Genomic DNA, 20,333 nt, shown 5'->3' with positions numbered 1-20,333 from the left:
TAATTTCTGTTCCCCATTCGGGGCTGTGATTTTAATGAATTGTTTATGGTCAGGATGGTCATTTGAGACAGGATGTTGATTTACTGGTAATTTATCTCAACTGGGAAGATTACCAAAGTAGTGCATATTTAGTTTGATTTTAAAAAAGATTTTACTTTTATTTATTTATTTGATTTTAAAAAAGTTTTTGTGTGTATGTCTGTGTGTTTGTGTTTGGATATGTGCACATAAGTACAGGTATTCTCAGAGGCCAGAACAGGGTGTCAGATCCCATAGAGCTGGAGTCAAGGCAGACCTGGATGTCGGGGACTGACCTGGGGTCTTCTGCAGAGCAGTACATGTTCCTAACTGCTAAACCATCTCTCTAGTCTCATAGTTAATTGTTTGGTCATTGTCTGAGAAACTTAGACAGTGTCTCTTGCCCTGTTCTCACTTGTCCCTTCCTAAGAGCAGCAAAAAGCATTCTTCGATGTGCTGGTTGACTTGGATGCAATTTTCTTACCACTTGAAATTAGGGTGCTATGGTAAATAACATATACAGACCCACTTTTTGCAAAGTGTCATCATATGTGAAATGTTGAAATCAAATGCAGAAAAGTGGTTTGAAGTGTGTGGAGTCAATTAAATCTTAATTTACCTAGTAGATGTCTTAGTTCATTCATGTTTCTGTTTTTACCAAGGTCAAGTAAAATGGAGTAAAGAAAATATAGCAAACTGACCTTTAAAATTCAATCCATAAGTGTTATCATTTGGCTTAGGGATGAAAGTTTTAAGCAGGAAAACTAAAGCTGGGTATTACTTCTCTTAAGAGAAACAAGAGCTATTTCATTACAAATTTTCCTATAGCATCTGAGTTTATTTCATGTTAATTGCTTCATACAATGAAGATATAGAAACAGACAAAAGTTGGCTCTTAATTTGCCCTGCTTTAAAAAATATTTTATTATTTTTATTTTATGTATATGTTTATGTATATACATACATTTATGAACATGTACACACATATATTACACTGAATCCATTTAGTAGTGTTCATATGCACCTGTGTTTAGGGCTGCTCATTTGGGATTATATAACATATCATGGAGCTAGTGTATGAAAAAAAACTGATTCTCCTTCCCTCAGCATCCGTTGACTACTTGTAATTCTTCATCTTGAGGTAGGGTCCCATTATGTTCCCCCTGTCCACTTTGGCATGTCACTGGTTTTGTCATTATGTAAATCTTGTTAGACTACAACACTGTGGCCATTTCATTGAGGTAGCTCCCCTATCCCGTCTAGAATACATTTAACTACAGCAGGTGTCTTGTTCCTTCTGGCTCTTACAATCTATCCAATCCCTCTTCTACAATGCTCCCCAAGCCTTAGGCGTAGAGTTTGCTTTGTAGATGTGTCACTTAGGACTGAACACCTTATAGTCATTCATTATCTGCATGTGACAAGTTGTTGAAGTTTGTAGAAGTCTTCATCTGTTGTAAAAAGGAGCATCTTTGATGAGTGGTGAGGGGTACACTTGACTGTAAACATAAGGATATGGATTTAGAATACAGGAAGATATTAATTTGGTCTAGGAAGTGACAGAAAAGTAGATTCTTCTCAAAAGTCTACAACCTCTCCAACTACAGGTACTTAGCTCTGTTTACAGTGCCATGCATGGATTTCCTCCTATTGAGATGACCCTAGACAGCTATTGATAACCTCCAAGATAAAAGTGCTACTACTCTACCGATAGAGATACTTTTCCAGGCCAGTCTTTGTGGTTCATAGACTTTACAGCTGGGTAAGACCAATGATTAGTTTTTTCCCTTGGAAGTTTGTATAGTATCTTCTTACACTATGAGAGCTAGTCTTCAGGGAGGAAGCTTCTAGGTCAGTTCCAACTTAATTGCTCCAAGTCCTGTGTGCAAAGTATATAGTGTCTTCAGCAATGGAGTCTTACCTTCAAGTTCTGGGAGGCAATCAAGGCCTGTGACAATAACTTGTGTTATTTTGGAAGTCTGTTGGACTATCCTGACCAACAACTAGAAAGGAGGTTTCTCTTGTCTGACACAGTGAATTTGGTTATATAGCCTTCAGCTGTACATATTTAATTTTTAAAGGGAAGTTATTAGGGGAACTTTTAAAGGTAAAATTATACATTCTTTCTATAAACTTGAATCTTATGGGATTATGTGAAAACAATTTGGTATATCAATGAGCTGAGAGTGAATCCTAGCCATCAGGAGACCTAAATTCACAAGCTGGATGTGGTTGCTCAGCACTTGGGAAGCTGAGGCAGCAAGTTCAAGACCAGCCTGGGCTAAATACTAATTTCTAGGTACTAGAATACCTGATGCTAGATACATTATAAAGAAAAGCAATTCATTTAGTTTACAGTTGGGGAACTATAAGATCCAGACTTAATGGTTCTATAGGTTCAATATCAGCATTATGGTGGGATTATGTGTAAGACAGCTCTGGTAAGATAGACACGAGGAAGACTCAGAGGTCAGAGGCCTTTGTAACAACTTCCTCCCTTCCTTCCTTCCTTCCTTCCTTCCTTCCTTCCTTCCTTCCTTCCTTCCTTCCTTCCTTCCTTCCTTCCTTTCCTTATGGTATAATGAGAAGAGTCTCATTTTGTAGCTCTGACTGGCCTGGATCTTGCTATATAGAGCAGGCTGGCCTCAAGCTCACAGAGATCCACCTGCCTCTGCCTCCCGAGTGCTGTGTAACAGTTCATTCTCACAAAAACTAAGTTTCCCTGAGAAGCATACTATCCCTTCCAAGGCTATTAAAGAGATTTAAGGACCTTTCCCTAGGCTCTACTTCTTAAAGCTTCCCATATCTGTCAACATTGCCACAGTGGGACCAGGCTCCATGTACAGGGGCTTTGGGGCAATAGGCTCAAACCATATCCAAGCAATGTCCCAAAGTCTTTTTTTTTCTTTTTCTTTTTTTTGGTCTTCCTGAGACAGGGTCTCCCTGTAGCCCCAGCTGTCCTGGAACTCACTATGTAGACCAGGCTGGCCTTGAACTCGCAAAGATCCGCCTGCCTCTGCCTCCCAAGTGCTGGGATTAAAGCAATGCGCCACCATGCCCGGCCGCCAAAATCTTTCAACATAAGATGAAAACAAGGCTTCCTAACACATAGCTCACAGGACACTCATCCTGTGAGATGCACCACCACAATCAATGGTGTACTATTAAATCCTTTACTGACTCACTGCATTCCGTAGCATTCACAGGCAAGCTCAGAAGATGTCACACTGTAATGAAACTGGCATGACTTGAGGGAATCTACTGCTTTCCAAATTCATACCTCTATATATTTGGGCTGCAGAGATAGCTCAGTGTGTAATGTACTTGCCAAGCAAGCAAGAGGACCCAAGTTTGAAACTCTAGATCTTACATTATGTGATGCTGGCATAGCAGTGCTTATCTGTAATCCCAGCTCTCCTACCGTGAGACGGAAAGCAAAGATGAGATTCCCTAGAAGCTTTCAGGCCAACCAGCCTGTCTCACACAAGACAGAAGACAAGGACAGACACTTAAGGCTGTCCTATGACCTCCACATGGGCTCCATGGAACCACACACATATACATAAGCATTCATATGTATATTGAATCACATAAATGCATACATACACAATTTTCATGTGTCTGTTCATTGTACATGGTATGGTGTTAATAAGGTCACTTTCATATAAGTATATACTACATTTTGAACATGGCCCCCTACACCCTCTATCTCTTTCCACCCTCCCTCTAACCACCCCCGCATTATTCCCTTTTGTTCCTCTAGATTTCACTTCCCTCTTGTGTCATGTGCAGACACACACACACACAATTTTATGTACCTATATAAAAATCTCGGAACCACAAATGAGGGAAAAAATGATATCTATCTTTCTGAAACTAGCTTAATTCACTTATGATTATTTCTGGTTGCATCCATTTTTTCTGCATATGATATAACTGCATTTTTCTTTATTCCTCAAAAAGAGTCTACTGTTCTATCCCCATCCCCTTTTTGGAGACAGGATCTTCCTATGTTATCTTAACTGGTCTGGAAAAATCTATGTGGAACAGGCTGGTCTTGAAGTCACAGAGATCCTCCTGACTGCCTCCAAATGCTGGTGTTACAGGTGTGTGCCACCACGCCTTACTGTTTTCTGGTCATCACGGTTGTCTTGGAAAGATCTGTGGCCAGTGATTAGGTCAAGAGTTAGGGTGATTTGTAGCTAGAAGTATTTATTTCTCTGAAGTTGATTGGCTCATGTTTGAGGTCAGATTTGGCTTTGACCTTATGGTACCACATTCATGTCCACTAGCAGCTGGCCAACCTCAATCCTTGCTTAATGGTGCTTCCTCTATGCTTCTTGGTGGCCGTCTGAAGTATTACGTTTGTGTATCTGTGATATGGATAACAATCAAGTATGAACATGTCACAGCTAAAACCTGAAAACTAATTTGTTATTGCTTCAGTGAAAAAAGATGAAAGCAAATAGAGAATATTGCCTGGTATTAGTATATGCATTCAAGAAAGTCCTTTTGGGGGAATGCTGGTGAGTTAGATACTCCCTCAGCCCTTTCTGCCTGTTTGACACCTACAGTCAACATAAGAAAAGCAATGGATGTTTGCTTTGAACACGTATGCTTCTTTTTCTAAGTAGAAAATAATTTGCCTTCACTTTCCCCTGCTGAAACACTGCTAGTTATCTGTGTTTGTCTTATCAACCATGCTCTTCAAAAATTCCTCATTTGAGCTACTCTCCAATAAAGGGGTTAGTCAAAGGTTCAAGGAAAGGATTCTTAAATATGGATAGGTGTGGGGATGCTGAAAAGAATTTTTCTCTTTTTGAAATGTTATATCTAATATATTTCTCAAGGAAAAATGCTGTGTATGGCTTAAGTATGCTGCTACGGACTCACTAGGGAACTTGGAAAAGATTTACAATATCAGTTTCCAGGGAAATTGCATTTGGCATTCCAGAAAGCTAATTTCCCAGCAAATGTTAGGAGTGTAAATTGTAATTTGGGCATCACTGGTAACATAGATTGACTCTGAAGCTCAGGGAATAGATTGGATCAGCTTCCATATTTGTTTTCATGCACTGCCTTGCTTTTTGCAATAAGTCTTTTGCTTCCCCAAATTCTGAGAAGATGGGGAGAATGGAAGTTTTTGTGACAATGTTTACAGGCGCCCATAAAGGAGCACCAAGCAGCCCTCATCAAGAATTGCACTAGGTTACTGTGATGGTCTTTGTTCTTAATAAATTCTCCTTCAGGGCCAGAGAAGTAACTCACCTAATAAAACAGTTGTTCAAGTACAAGGTCCTGAGTTGGGCTCTGAGGACCTGAGTTGGGCTCCTTAGCATACACATTAAAACAAAATCTGGGCATAGAAGTATGCATCTAAAACCCCAGGATTAGAGAATGGAGACAAGGGGATCCCAGAGGCTCATTGACCAGTCACTGTAGCATAAATGGTGAGCTCCAGGCTTAGAGAGAGACCCTGTCTCAAAAAATTAGGTGGAGAGTGAGAGGGACACCAAACATCAATCTCTGGCCTCCATACCTCCATACCAGAATGTACAAGCACACCCACAACACACACACACACACGCACACACACACACACACACACACACACAGAGAGAGAGAGAGAGAGAGAGAGAGAGAGAGAGAGAAAAAAAAATTTTAAAAAAAAAAATGAATAAAAAAACAGATTTGTGTGTGTGTGAGAGAGAGAGAGAGAGAGAGAGAGAGAGAGAGAGAGAGAGAGAGAGAGAGAGGAAAAAACCTTTTAAATAAAACTATTATTGAAATAAAATGTTTCTTTCTTAAAATCGGAAAATATATAAATATCTGAAAACCTTTTCAGAAATGGAGACATTGAACATTTGTTTCAAGCAGGTTTTGAGAAAGCTTGCTCATCTCGTAAGCGTCACAGCAAGCACCTGACTTGGAGCTCTCTCCATAAAGGAACTTCCATTAGACTTCCCAGCCCTGAGCAAGGATTGTATGATGGATAATTTTAATTGTCATTTTGATACAACCTAGAATCACCTGGGAAGAGAGTCTCAGTGAAGGACTGTCTAAAGCAGATTAGCCTGTGGGCATGTCTGTGGGGGATGATCCCAACTGACTTAGTTGATATGGGAAGTCCCACCCTGAAGGGGAGTGGCACCATTCCTGGTTTTAGACCCTCTAGAAAGCTAGTTGAGTATTAAGCATGCAAGCACTCTTTCCCTGTGATGTGACTAATTGCTTCAAGGTCTTAACTTGCCCCCAAATAATGATTGCAACCTGAAACTAAAGCTAAAATAAACCCTTTCTCCCCTAAAGTACTCTTTCGTCAGGTATTTTATCATAGCAACAGATATGAAACTAGGATAGTATGCTGGTTTGAATGAGAAATGACCCCTGTAGGCTTTGAATATTTGGTCTCCAGTTGATGGTGGTATTTGGGGAGGTTGTGGAACCTTGAGAAGGTGGAGCCTTGCTGGAAGAGGTATGTCACTGGGAGGTGAGACTTGAGAGCTTATAGCCTTGCCCCACCTCCAGTTCACTGTCTCTGCTTTGTGTGAACTGCAGGTGGGGTAAGGCTTTGTTGAAGATGTGAGCTCTCCGTTTCTGCTCCTGTCAGTATGATTGCTGTTCACTGCATGCCTCTCCACCATGATGGAACTGTAAGCCCAAACAAGCTCTTCTATAGCTGTGGCTCTTCATCTAGAGGTGGGGCCCCATGAATTTTTCTCCACCAACTTATTTGTCATTATGTAGATCTTGCTGGACTACCGCATTGTGGAGATTTCACGGGTGCTGCTTCCCTATCATATCTAGAGTCCACTCACCAGCAGCAGGTGTCTTGTCCCTCTGGTTCTTACACTCTTTCTGCCCCCTCTTCTGTGATGTTTGACAAGAGCTATACTTGTCTGTGAAGACAAAGACATGTATTTAGAATGTAGTGAGAAATTAAGCTGGTCTACCTTCTTAAGAGTTTGCGATTACAGGGACTGGCTGAGCTACATTTCCAAGCAAATTATATGAGAATGAAAAAGATTGTAGATCTAGACGTTGACGAACTCTCCAGATAATTTTATCTCTAAATTAACTGTCTAAATGGACATTACTGAAAATGAAGCACATCTACATGTATTAACTTCAACAGGTAGTTGCTTGCTGGAATATGAATTTTTTACTTATTCTTATGTAATCCTTTTAGTCTGCCATCCTTTCTTTTTTTTTTTTTTTCTCTAAAGACACTCTCTGTGGCCCTCTTCAGTCTTTCAGGCACCAGGTGCACCATCACCCTTCACAGCTCTGTATTTTCATTCCATGATGTTTCCATTCTCTAGAACATTCCCTCCATCATTCTTGTAAGATTGTTTTTATATGTTTGTTCTTTAAGATTCAGGTCACAGGGGCTGAAGAGATGGCTCAGCGTTTAAGAGTACTGGCTGCTCTTGCAGAGGAACTGGGTTTGGTTCTCAGCACCCGCATGGTAGCTAACAACCATCCATAACACCAGTTCCAGGGGACCCATCACCCTCTTCTGACATCTGTGGGCACAGCACAACATGGGCACAATTATACACATGTAGGAAATACATTGATACACATAAAATATAAAAAAAGATTTAGGTCATATACCATCAAGTGGACTATATCAAGTTATATGTTTGACATACATAAAATATTCACAGTAAAAGGATGAATAAAAGAGATAAATCTTCCCTTAATCACCTAATTTTAGATCTTCCTTTCTAAAGGTCAAGGGTAAGAGCTACATAGTAGGTAACAATATGGATGGCAGTCTGACTCTGAATCTCTCCATTCGAATTCTGGCTCTACCCCCCCGAACACCTATGTAGGCTTGGTTACATCCTTTCTCTTCTGGCTCAATATCTCTGTCACCATACCTGTGATCATGGTACTATTCTGTCATAGGGTAATTGTGAGGATTTTGGGTAGACAATGAATAAAGTGCCTAAAATAACCTGTAAGTTATCTAAAAGTAGCAACTGTTATTATCAGAAGTAGCTAATTTTCTTAAAAATCAGGTTCGCCAATTTACTCTGCAATTTGATTGTTTCCCAAGTCACTCTTAAACTCACAGACTTTTCACGTGATTACAAGAAACACTACCCAAATGTGACAGAATTTGAAAATTATACTTTTTATTATAGTCACATAAAACAAAGTCAGGTACACCAAAATATCATAATACACTGGTGAACTAAAAGCCTCCAACACTTACAAATTTTATACATATATATATGTATACATATAAATACATACATATGTAAAAGATATATATTTTCTTTTAAAATAAAGTGACCAAATCTTGTTATATGGGGGCAGAAAAAAGAGAACAGAATCATAGACTTTTATCCGTTATAGACCATACTTTCACCAACCAAGAATATATACTGTGCACATTCATCCAGGTAGAATGAATTTTAATCACCTATTCGCTTTTGAATTCCCCCAAGCGAATTAATTTACCCCAAAGTTAAGGATGTGGCCCAACTTAACTGAACCAGAAACTAACTCTCTGACTGAGCATGGATTTCAGTTTTGGCTTTTCAATGAGGAGTGGCTAAGCTTCATTATTAATGTTCCTACTGTTTAGACTGATACCTTTTTGCTAAGATGATAAATACGATGATATACAAATCAGGTGTCTCTAATTCTAATCCTTCTAGTAACATGCAACTAAAGCTTTGGTGAAAAGATTTCTGATGCTTTCTCTCACTCTAGCTCAGGGGAGCAAAGTAATAGCAAGGTATCAACTGTGGGTCTTTTTTATTCTGGTATAACTGAAATTATAACAGAATTGGCATATAGTGATCAGTAGCGCATTGAGAGAACCAAATCAAATTAAAATGGACTGTGACTGTAAAAAACCTCAGTGAGAATATTTGAACCTAAAAGTGAAATAAAGGGTTAGAGAAAAACTGCACAATTTAAGTCAGATAATCTGGAAAAATAATCTCACTTTAAAAAGACTAAGAAGAGCCCTATTCCTGGTTCCAATAGCTCAGCTACTCTTCTCGTGTTTTTACCAGACATCCAAAAAAAAAAAAAAAATCGTAAGATATTTTGGCAGAGAATTTGTAGCCTTTGACCAAAAATAAAATAAAATAAAAATAAAAGAATCTTAAAATGCCTTTGAAAAGATGCTAAATTATGTAAGTAAGGCAGAGATGCTTAAAAATAGCTTCATAGAAACCCAACTATTAGGGCATCTTTGGCGGTTACATCTTCAGACTATATTAGCACGGATCCTATGCACGCAGAAAAGGGAGAAAGCGCATTGAGACAGTGTACGATACTCTAAAACTTCCCAACACGTAGGAGACTGGAGCAGGGAGAAACCCTGATACTTCTCAGAATCAGAACAAGGAGCAGAATACATTATTTCATGTTTGGAAGGGCAAAAGAGTAAGCGAGGGCTTCCAATTCTCCAATGCCCCGGCAGGGCCTGTGCAAGAACACAGCTGCCTAACTGCTGATCTTGGTGAGCATCTTGTTGATGGCCTGCTTGACATGCGTGGTAGAGCTGCGCCGTCGCGTCTTGCCTTGGACCATCCTCCTGCGACGCACCTCTCGACACAACTCATAGAACATCTCCGAGATGTTCCCTTCCCCAGTGCAGGCAGAACACTCGTAGAAAGCACACGCCAGCTCCGTAGCCAGCTTCTCCCCTTCCTCCGTGCTCACTTGTCTGGAGTGGTCTAAGTCGGCTTTGTTTCCAACCAAGATGAGAGTTACGTTTTTGGGCTTTTTGACTTCATCTAAAATGTTCTTCAGGGGCAGCACTTCTTCAAAACTTCCCCGATCGGTAATATCATAGACCAGCACAAAGCCTTCCCCCCACCGAATGTGCCCTTCCCTCTGGATGGTATCTTCCTGTGGGAAAAGCAAAATCAGCAATCAGGAGCTCTGGAGCCAATGACAATGTACAGACGCTGCTAATGTAGTAACCCCTTAATTACTTTTTATGCATATACATACATACATACATACATACATACATACATACATACACACATATGTTTATCATTAAATATCTTGGCTGTTCTCCTGGACAAGCTTATTTTCTCAATTACTTTGGAAAGCATTACTATGCAGATTTCAGGGAACTGAGAAGTTTCTCATTTCACAGAACTTAAAGTTATGCATTTCTTTTTTTCTGCCACATCATTAACTCTATAACCACAAGAACTACAAGCAAATTATTGTCTTGGTTGAACATATCACCTTTGATGTTTTTAAACTCCAACTGAGGAATTAACACAAAACATCATGAAGACAAGCGGTCCATATTCTACCTTTTAGGTATCAGGATTAGAGTCACCACTTGGAAGATGTGTGTTTTAATGTCCTCTCTGTTCAGATTATAAACAATTAAAACTCCAGGGACAGAAAAAAAAAAACAGTGATAAGCTGTATAAAATCTGTTGTTTTTTTTTTAACTGGAGGATGGGACTTTTTGTCTTAATGCCCTAATGTGTTGTACAGTATTAGCAATGATGGAGACTTTCCTGCAGTCATTACGGGATGGTCACTGCTCCTGCAGAGGAAGAACGCACGTATGGTTTTGGAAAGCATTGCTGGCTGGGTGTGGTGGTCCATGCCTGGATGCCAGCACTTAGTAGGCAGAGCCAAGAGGACCTTGTGTTTAAGGCCAGCCTGTGCTACATGGTGAGGCATGGGAGAAAGAGGAGGGGAGGGGAAGAGACAAGAGGAGAGGAAAGAAGAGAAAGAAAAAGGCATTGCTTTCACGGGTTCAAATGGCTTCCAACAGCCTCCTTTGGTGTGTTCAATGCTACAGAGAGGTCCACCCCCAAGGAGGGAGTGATGAGATGGAAAAGCATATAATTCACTTCAGGAACATTTCTGGGATTAAACATTTTAATTAAGATCTTCTTGCAGGTCATCGATACAGCACCATGGAAACCCTTGGCTCTCTACCCATCATTCGTGTGGTCATTCCTGTATGTGGGAACTAAGATTATGAGCCCTTTTGTAAGATCTCAGCTGACCATTGTCAAAGCAAATTTGCAAGGAATACTACAGGAGAGATTCTCCAAATGAGATGTTCTGAAATAAACAAACTTACATATGGTCACAGAAACTTGAAACACACACACACACACACACACACACACACACACACACACACATACACATTAGTAGCTGTCTTTTCAGTAAAGACGCCTGTTTAAATTTTTCTGAGCATTTGAAAAACACGTTTTGCTATGAAAATATTAGGACTTGGCATACCCCCAAATATATGTGGGAGATTATAACTGAAATGGTGTACGACTATTGTGATTTTTTCAGCACTTTCTTGAAACATGGGTAATTTATATAAGGCTGCTATTAGATATATATTAATATTAAATGGCTAGCTAATCAAAGAAATGGGTGTTTAGTCATACAAAGGTTCATTATAGGAAAATACTTTAGCTATTTTTCATATTACACGTCTTTTTTACTTGATGCAGAAAATATTTAGCTGAATTCCTACTCACCTGACCAGCGGTATCTAGGATTTCCATGGAAACAACTTCATCATCGATGGTTGCCTGGTGTCGGTAGGTAGATTCTGAGAATGAGCAAACAAAGAAAGCACAAAGGTAAATACATGGGAAGTTTAATGGGAGAAGTATTTCTGTCTTCTGGCATAGGGGACTGCCCAGGGAAGAGAGGGGAGAGGTACAAGAAGAGAACTATGTACTACGGAGTTCCAGGAAGAGGAGGGAGGTATGGGAACAGAGCTTCCACAGGCGGCCACCAACTTCCAGGGAATCATACAAAGAGCTATCCACCTCCTCACTCCTCCGTCCTTTCCTCTTAAGGCTGTGTCTTATTCTCCCACGAGGCCAGCTCTCTAATGCTCTTTTCCATTTAAATTAGATAAGGCCCCTACATTCTAAAATGAAGTGCTTTCCCCCACACAATGCATTCTGCCATGATACTCCTAAAAAATCCAGTTTCTGGAAATTACTGTTATTTTCCTAACAAGGTTACATTAAAAGTTAAAAAAGAAAACCTATGTTTTTCTTCCAAACCTCAATCCTGGAAATCTCATAGACATTACAGGGAAGCGACTAGGCTTACCACACCATGTAAAACTATAGGGAATCTTGGCAAGAGGTAGTTGAGCTTGTATCTGGTGAGGAACAGCCACCCAAAATACAAGGGGCTGGGCACATGGAGGTGAGATGGAACAATGCAGATTTTTCCTCTCTTGTTGCCCGTTCAAAGCAGAAAATAGCAGTTGTTGTGGACCAGCTGGGGTTGGTAGGTCAATAGCGGAGCAGTCCCCAAGCCACAGGAGAGTGAGGAGAGGCTGGCGATACAAGAAGAGGAGGTAGCCATGAATGTGACCCTCGTCACATGAGTGGGAAACAGAGGTCAGATACAAATGCCAACTGGTGCTGGTCTAGATGAAAACGGTTACCACTAAGGTAAAGGAGTCAGTGAAGGAATGTGCCGATGATGGTTGGATTGAGGATTTATCTCAGAAGGTATCAGTAGCTGAAAAGAAGGGAAACCTCATTTGAAAATGTAATAAATACAGAAAATTGGTTTAGAAATCTTATTCTTTATAAAATGAGCATCAGTGGAGAGAATAAAATATATAGATGTGTGGAAATACTTGAGGTGTAATGACTAAGAACTGCCCTGGATGAGAGTCATTGAAAAACTTAAGATCAAAATACCTAACAATGTGTACAAGAGTCCCCTATCTGGACCCACCATAGTGAGATTCAAAGACATCAATGGCAAAGAAAAATCTAAACAGATTAGGAGAAAAACAAAACACATTATCCATGAAGGGGCAACTTAACATTGAACTTCTTACCAGTGATACTGATTCAAGACATTCATGGCACAAAACAAAACAAAGTAAGCCTAGAAGCAATCCAGAATCACAATTCTAGATGATTCTAATATACTATAACAGGGTAAAGGTGGGGCAGATATCAAAGGCAGGTTTAATAAACTGACAGACATTTCAGAAGACAAAAAGGAAGAAAGTAGGAAAAGTGAACTAAGTACAAAATTCAACACAGTGGAAGAGGGGACCTGCAGTGAACCTACAGGCATGAGAGGACCTCAAAGAACGAACACCTTGATACAGAACGCAGAAATACTCAACTCTTTTAATGACAAATCATGCTAATTCACTAGCAGGTGGAACCAGAGCAACAAAAGGAAAAAGAATTAAGAAAACTCTAGCCTCATTATGTATTTATGTATTATAAATTCAAAAATTCTAAATATGTCTGTTCATTTCAACAGTGGTAATGCAATGCATATCACAGTCAAGCAGAGTTTATTTGGGGAATGTAAATAGTGTTTAAAATTTATCAGTGCAGTTTAACACATTAATGGACTAAAAGAAAAGAGTCACATGCTTAAGTGTATGAAGAAGATAATATTTTTTGTTCCACTTAAGATTTTTTAAAATGTTGAGAAAAATTAATAAGCTAAGATATTCCTTGACATGAAAACAGCTACAAGTCAAAACCCTACAATATACATCAAGTAAACAGGCACATTTTATAGACATCATGTTTAAACTTCAAAGTAAGAAAACCATGTGCTACACTATACAAAAATATAACCCAGCAGTAAGGTAGTGAAAGACAAAGAAGGGCCAGCATGAATCTGAAGACCATCAAGGATAGGAATTGAAGGTCAATATAGAACCAGCAGCATTCTGGGACTGGAGAGTGGCTCAGCTGTTAAAAGCACTGGGTGCTTGTGCAGAGGACTCAGGTTCGATTCCAAGCACTCACATGGCAGCTATCAACTGCCTGTAACTCCAGTTCCAGGGGTTCTGACACCCTCTTTTGATCTTTAAGGGCATTGCACAACACAGGTGTACTTACACATATGCAAGCAATACACTCATACACATAAAATAAAAATGACAAATAATATATAATATAAAAAGAATCATCAACACTCTCATATACATTCTTTTTTGGATTATTTTTATTTTGTGTGTGTATGAGTGTACTGCCTGCATGTGTGTAAGTGCACCTGTATCCTACAATGCTCATGGAAGTCAGAAGAGGGTATTGGATCCCGCAGAACTGGAGTAACATGATTGTTAGCTACCACGTGGGTGCTGGTAACCATCCTGGGTCCTCTGCAAGTGCAGCCAATACCCTTAACCACTGAACCATCTCTCCAGCCTGCATATATATACTTTTATATATCAGCTAAAGCTACATAGGAACACAAACAAAAAATCACTCCCAAATAGCAGCAAAATAATAGTATCTAAGAAATTAAGAATGAGTAAAACTCTTTAGCAGAAAAAACTTGGAGATTTGTGACAGGACATACAGACTCGAAAGGGTAGGAAAATTGTTAACTGAAATGGGTTAGCAACCATTTTTAGATGTTAACTTCACTGGGGCCTGGTGATTCAGGTCTGTCATCCCAGCTACTTGAGAGGCTGAGGTACGAGGATCATAAGTTTTGGGTCTTCATGGGCTATATAGTGAGTTCAAGGTCAGCCTGGGCAACTTAGTGAGAACCTGTCTCCAATATAAAAATAAAAATGGACTGGAAATGTAGCTCAGTGGGAGAACATTCCCTAGCATGTGCAAGGGCTCCAAGGCCTTGAGCCCATCCCCCAGATTAAAAAAAAAGTTGTCAATCTCCCTCAAGTTGATTTAGAATTTTGTGCAATTCAGCTTAAAAATCTGGTCATACCTTTTGAGGAACAAAATAAATTTATCTGAATTGATGTAATACAAAGTATGTAACACCACTCAAAACAGGTGAGCAAATTCACAAGACCTTAGAAGAAAATTGATGTTCATATAGGAATCTAGTTATACACTGAGAATTCAATTGATATAGCAACACAAACTGCTTGTGAAGAGAATGGACTGCCCCATGAACAGCACTTGGACCAGAACTAATGGGGGAAATAAAGAACTAATGGGGGAAATAAAGATTGATTCCCTTGAGCCTTAAGCATATATTAAAAGTTAATCCAAATAGATTAAAGACCTATATCCATGTGGATTTGGAAAACAAAAGAATAAAAAGGAAGAGAATATAAAATTTTGTGTGCACATAAAAAGTGAGATAAATGGGCTGTTTCAAAATTAAGAATGTTTGTACGATACAAACAGCTTTAAACTGAATAAGATATTTGCAGCATGACAAAAATATGTTAGTAACTCTTCCTTTCCCTCTCCTTCTGTATCTCTCCCCAAGGGTCTCATTTTCTAGCCCAAGCGGACCTTGAACTGAAAATAACACCTTAGATTTCTGAGTGCTGAGATTATAGCTGTGGTTACCATTCTCAGCTTGAATTTTTAGAAAGAAACAAATATTAAATGAACATGCAGATGCCAAAGCTCTTGGTTCTCTTCCTGAACTAGAAGATAAGATCCTGCTGCTGAAGACAGAACGTACTTCGGATACAGGACTTGGAGCAACAGAGCAGGAACTGACCTGGAAGCCTTCTACCTGAAGTTTAGCTCTCATAATGCTAGATGATAGTATGCAAACTGCCAAGGGAGAAAATCAATGGTCCAACCCAGCCCTAGAGCCTAATAGCCATAATGACTGGCACAACACACGACCTCTATTGGTGCAGTAGTGGCACTGTTATCTGGGGGGCAATCAACGGCTCTCTAATTGGACTTAAAGCCTTCTCAATGAGAGTTGAACTCAGGGGTGGCACTGTAAACTCAGTCAAATACACACGGCTGGAGAGGAAATAGATCCTAGAGAAAACCCTATCTCTTTCATATCTCGAGACAAATGAAATTTCTTACCATATGCTAAATAGGGATCCCTATATTTACCGACAAGAGCGTACAGTACACCACTCATCAAAGAAGCTTCTTTTTGCAACAGATGGAGGCTACTGCAGAATTCTACAACTGGTCACATACAAAGAATATGCGTCTGAGAGATGCCCAGTCCTAGGTGACACATCTACAGTTGAACCTCTACACCTAAGGTTCATGGAACACAGTGGAATGAGGGGTAGAGAGAAAACTAATGCATCCCTCACCTCTCACTAGTGAAACTTCCTCATACAACAAAGTGTGATGCACACAGAAGGCCACAACTGGCCAAGCTTTAAAGAATAAGAGGCTGCAGAGTGTGTGCCCCTGAATAAGACTCCTACATTGAACCTCACCCATCCACGGCTCAGGGACCATTGTGGAACAGAGGGTGGAAAGATTGTAAGACTGTAAGGACCCATGCTAATTCAATCAGACAAGGGCACAGAGTGGAGTGAGAGAAATGGGTGATGGACCAGCCCTGGACTGAGAACTGTTGGAGACTGCTACTGGGTGAGGGAGAGAATGCCTTCAATACAATCTCTAGACAGGCTGACTAGACTCCAGTGGATGAATTTGCACTGAAGGACATCTGGGTACGAATGCTTCGTTGGATAGGACTTAACATGTATGATGGAATACATGAGGTCCAGTGGGTGGTTGGGGAAACATGGACAGGGTAGGGGGTCTAAATTTGACTAAGAACTGTTGTATGAAATGTACAAAAGCTCAATAAAAATTTTTAAATGAGCATATAAACACAGAAAGTTTATGGAGACATTCATAGAGGAAGAACAAATAGCTAAATTTAATACAAATAACGCTCTGCCTCACATCCCACAGGGAAGCTTACAAAATTATTTTGCTACCAGAAGATTGGTCAAAACTAGATATGATAATTGATTTGGTTCCATGGAGCATCTCTTCACCAGCAAGGGGAGTGTAGACCGGTACAGCAATTTGAAGAGGGATGTGCTAGTCTTATATAGGTATATCTCTAACGTCTAGCAATCTCTGCCAGACGTATGCAGTAGACAAAAACCTGGCTAAGGTTTTCATAGATGGCTCTGAAAGGACAGTGTCTGTACCAGCAACACACCATCACCTGGAACTGAGCTAGAAGTGTACATTCTGATGGGCCATCCCATACCTATTGGGACCAAAGTCCAGCGATATATGTCCTGACAAGTCCTCCAAGGTGCCTGGATGCACAGCAGAATTTGGGAACCTCTGACTTAAAGGCATGTATGTGGTTCCCAGTTATGTTAGCAGAAGTTCACATTGAGGAAACTGGGATCTTTATCAAAGGGAAGAGAAACTAGCTGTGGTGTACAAGGAACCTGTGCATAAAGCTAGAGCTATAAGCAGAAACATACATGGATGTTAAGAACATCACACATTACTAGTGGGTAGACACTGGTAAGTTGCACATGCTCCTGTAAAGAACCCTTTATCCATGCTCTTGTAAATAACCTAATTAAACTCATGGATTCATAAAGAGAAGAAAAAGAAAAATGACATCAAAGGAGAAGGTGGACAAATTAGGAAGAGGAAGGGACTCAGCAGGAGTCGGAGGGAGGCCAGAAGGGTAATACCTGTGAAATCAGAATTTACTATACAGATATATGAAAACATCATAACGAAAGTCATTCTTATGCATAGCTAATACTTGCTAACAGAAACTTAAAAATACGTTTACAACACATTCTATTATGAACATTATAAAAACATATTATAGCACAGCAAGATTTATATATGTTTATATAACAGCTAACACATTCTTCTCACTATTGTTTCTATGTTCACAAATTTATTAAATTTTTATAAAGTTCATACAATATATTTGGATCATATTTCGACCCCTTCACCTGTCTGGATCCCTCTAAGAGCTCCCCTCAACCACTGGAATTCATGTGCTGTCATATACATTAAAGCCCATCGAGCCAAGTTTGTATACCCAAATGTCCTTTGGTATGAGTCCATCCACTGGAGACTGGTATGTGTCTAACATCACACCCTTAAAGAAAACTGACTAGTAGTTATTGGTTGCTGATAGCTCCTCATCTAAGGTTGAGCCCTCTTACCCACTTTCCCACGTCTATGCTGGGATTTTGTCTGGTTTGAGCTTGCATGGATTTTGTTCATGCTGTCACCATTGCTGTGAGTTCATATGAATAACTTCCTACTTGTCTGGAAAACTCTGTTTCCTTACGGTCACGTACCACCTCTGGCTCTGGCTCTTCTTCCACAATAATCCCTGAGCCTTGGGAGGCAGAAGTTTGATACAGGTGTCCTATTCAGGAGAAAGTATTCTGCAATCTTATTTTCTGGACTTTGATCAGTTGTGACTTTCTGGGTTAATCACCATCTGTTTCATGTGGAAGTTTCGCTGTCCCTACTATTTTTTATTTATGTGTATCCACTTTTCCTGCATGTAAGTGCACCAGTGTCGAGCAATGCCTGCAGAGGCCAGAAGAGGGTTGATCACCTGGAGCTAGAGCTACAGATGGTGTGAGGTGCATGATATGGGTGCTAGGAAAGGAACTGAGGGCCTCTAAAAGTGCAGTGTGTGCTCTTAAACACTCAGCCACCTCTCCAGCCCCCTGCTTACACAAACAAGATCTTTTCTAAACACTTTACTTATATTAACTCAATTTATCCTCACAAATTTCTTATGAAATGTGTATTACCATTAGCTCCATTTAGCAAGAGGAAATAAACATAAAATTAAGAACATGCCAAAGGGCCGGAGAGATGACTCAGCAGTTAAGAGCAGTCATTGCTCTTGCAGGGGACCCAGACTTGTTCCCAGTACCCACATGGTAGCTAACAACCATCTGTAACTCCAGTTCCAGTGAATCCTATGTTATATTCTGATCTCTGCAGGTTTTGTATAACACTGGTGTCTTTATATATATGCAGACAAGATACTCATACACATAAAATAAAAATAAATAATAAACTTTCTTAAAAAGTAAAAAGAAAGAAAAAAGAAAGAAAGAAGAAAGAAAGAAAGAAAGAAAAAGAAAGAAAGGAAGGAAGGAAGGAAGGAAGGAAGGAAGGAAGGAAGGAAGGAAGGAAGGAAGAAAGCCAAAAGTCACAGCGGAGGGAAAGTGGGAGAGGTGAGAGGTGTAGCTTGAGACGAGGCAGACTGGTTCTTCCCGGTTCAACACTATGCTTAGTACCAAACAGGCTACAATCTTCTTAAGTGAAAGAGGAGAATGAGAGATGCAGGAAAGATTCCAGTGAGATCATGCAAGGGCCTTGCACACACCAATAATGGCCTGGTGCTCTAAAAAGAGTAATCATTAACTTGCCTTTTTGCACCCAAATTATTCAAATGTCTCATCAACCAAGCACAAAAGCCGAAGTGTTTCCACACCCTCAGGAATAGGCTATTAGCCAGAAAGTCTGCTACATTATTTACTACATCTATTTATCTTCCTGACTTTCATTTCTTTCTTTTTAAAAAAGGTCAGAAGAGGGTGTTGGATCCCCTGGGACTGGAGTTTCAGACGGTTCTTAGCCACCATGTGGGGTGCTGGGAATCAAACCCAGGTCCTCTGCAAGAACAGCCAATGCGCTTAACCTCTGAGCCATCTCTCCAGTCCCTTATTTCTTTATTTCTTTAGTCAACTATTTTGCAGTTTTTATTTAACCACAGTTCCTTGTTTCTGTTTTACAGTAAATGATATATCCAAAGCACAAAATGCAGAAAGCTTGTTAAGGAGCAGGACTTGAGAACCCAGCAACAATCACCACAGGCACCATATCATTTAAACTTTTTTTGGAAAAGTCATTTTAAAATGAGACTGCATTCAATGTGTTTGCATAAGTGTATTTTGCATTGTTGTTCCTCTTCTGGAACACATGGTATGCATGCTGACTCTCAACTCAAGAGCTTCCCCTGTCTGCACTCTTCTATGTTAAACAAGAGGTTATCGTTTTGTTGATTGAACGCTCTGAAATACAATTACAGAAGTACTTCTAAGTGTTTTGTTTTTTTTTCAATAATTCCTTTCTTCCTTTTGGTTCTCGACCCCAGGAGGAGAAGCCCAGCTGGCCTCACACATGTCAGAGTCTCTCCCTAGGCTGTTCTTCTGCGTCTTTGTACTGACTCCCTTTTTAAAAGCCTGGCATCAGCCCTGGAGCCCGAGAAACAGAAATCCAGGCTCTCCTCCATCCCTTTGCATCAAAAGTTGTCTGACAGGTACATTTTTCTCTGTTATTCCTGTGATAAATGGATATGTATCTCAACTGCAGAAGACTACAGTGAGGTGGGGAGGGGTTCAAATAGAATGAGGCTTGTATGAAGTTGTGTGATTCTTTGTTAACTGCAAGGAAAGGTTGAAATGGAGGGAATGTCTGCCACAGACACAGCAGCTGGTGTTAGCACGAGTTCATCCAAGAAGAATGAGTATTTTTTTCCTTAACGTCTTTCTCTCATTATGAACTCATTTTCTCTACAGTAAGATAATGGAAATATTGCCCGGAGAGGCAAAATACTGT

The 20,333-nt window shown here is 40.0% G+C and overlaps 1 protein-coding gene across 3 annotated transcripts in view; it reads right to left on the bottom strand.

Moving 5' to 3' along the window:
- Positions 1-9,049: 9,049 nt before the first annotated feature.
- Rerg (RAS like estrogen regulated growth inhibitor) overlaps positions 9,050-20,333 on the bottom strand; it is a 130,847-nt gene continuing 119,563 nt past the window's right edge. For all 3 annotated transcript variants that reach the window (XM_029557660.1, XM_017795100.2, XM_008856034.3), the window contains 2 exons: positions 11,526-11,599; positions 9,050-9,897 (listed from right to left, as the gene is read on the bottom strand). In XM_029557660.1, coding sequence (XP_029413520.1) covers positions 9,490-9,897; positions 11,526-11,599 — 482 coding nt within the window. In that variant the 3' untranslated portion in view covers positions 9,050-9,489. The remainder of the gene's footprint in view (positions 9,898-11,525; positions 11,600-20,333) is intronic.

Source organism: Nannospalax galili, unplaced genomic scaffold, assembly GCF_000622305.1.
Source record: "Nannospalax galili isolate Female #2095 unplaced genomic scaffold, S.galili_v1.0 scaffold208, whole genome shotgun sequence".
Classification (NCBI taxonomy): Eukaryota; Metazoa; Chordata; class Mammalia; order Rodentia; family Spalacidae; genus Nannospalax; species Nannospalax galili.
The sequence above is the reverse complement of the archived record's forward strand: the minus strand, read 5'-3'. Positions and strand labels throughout refer to the sequence as shown.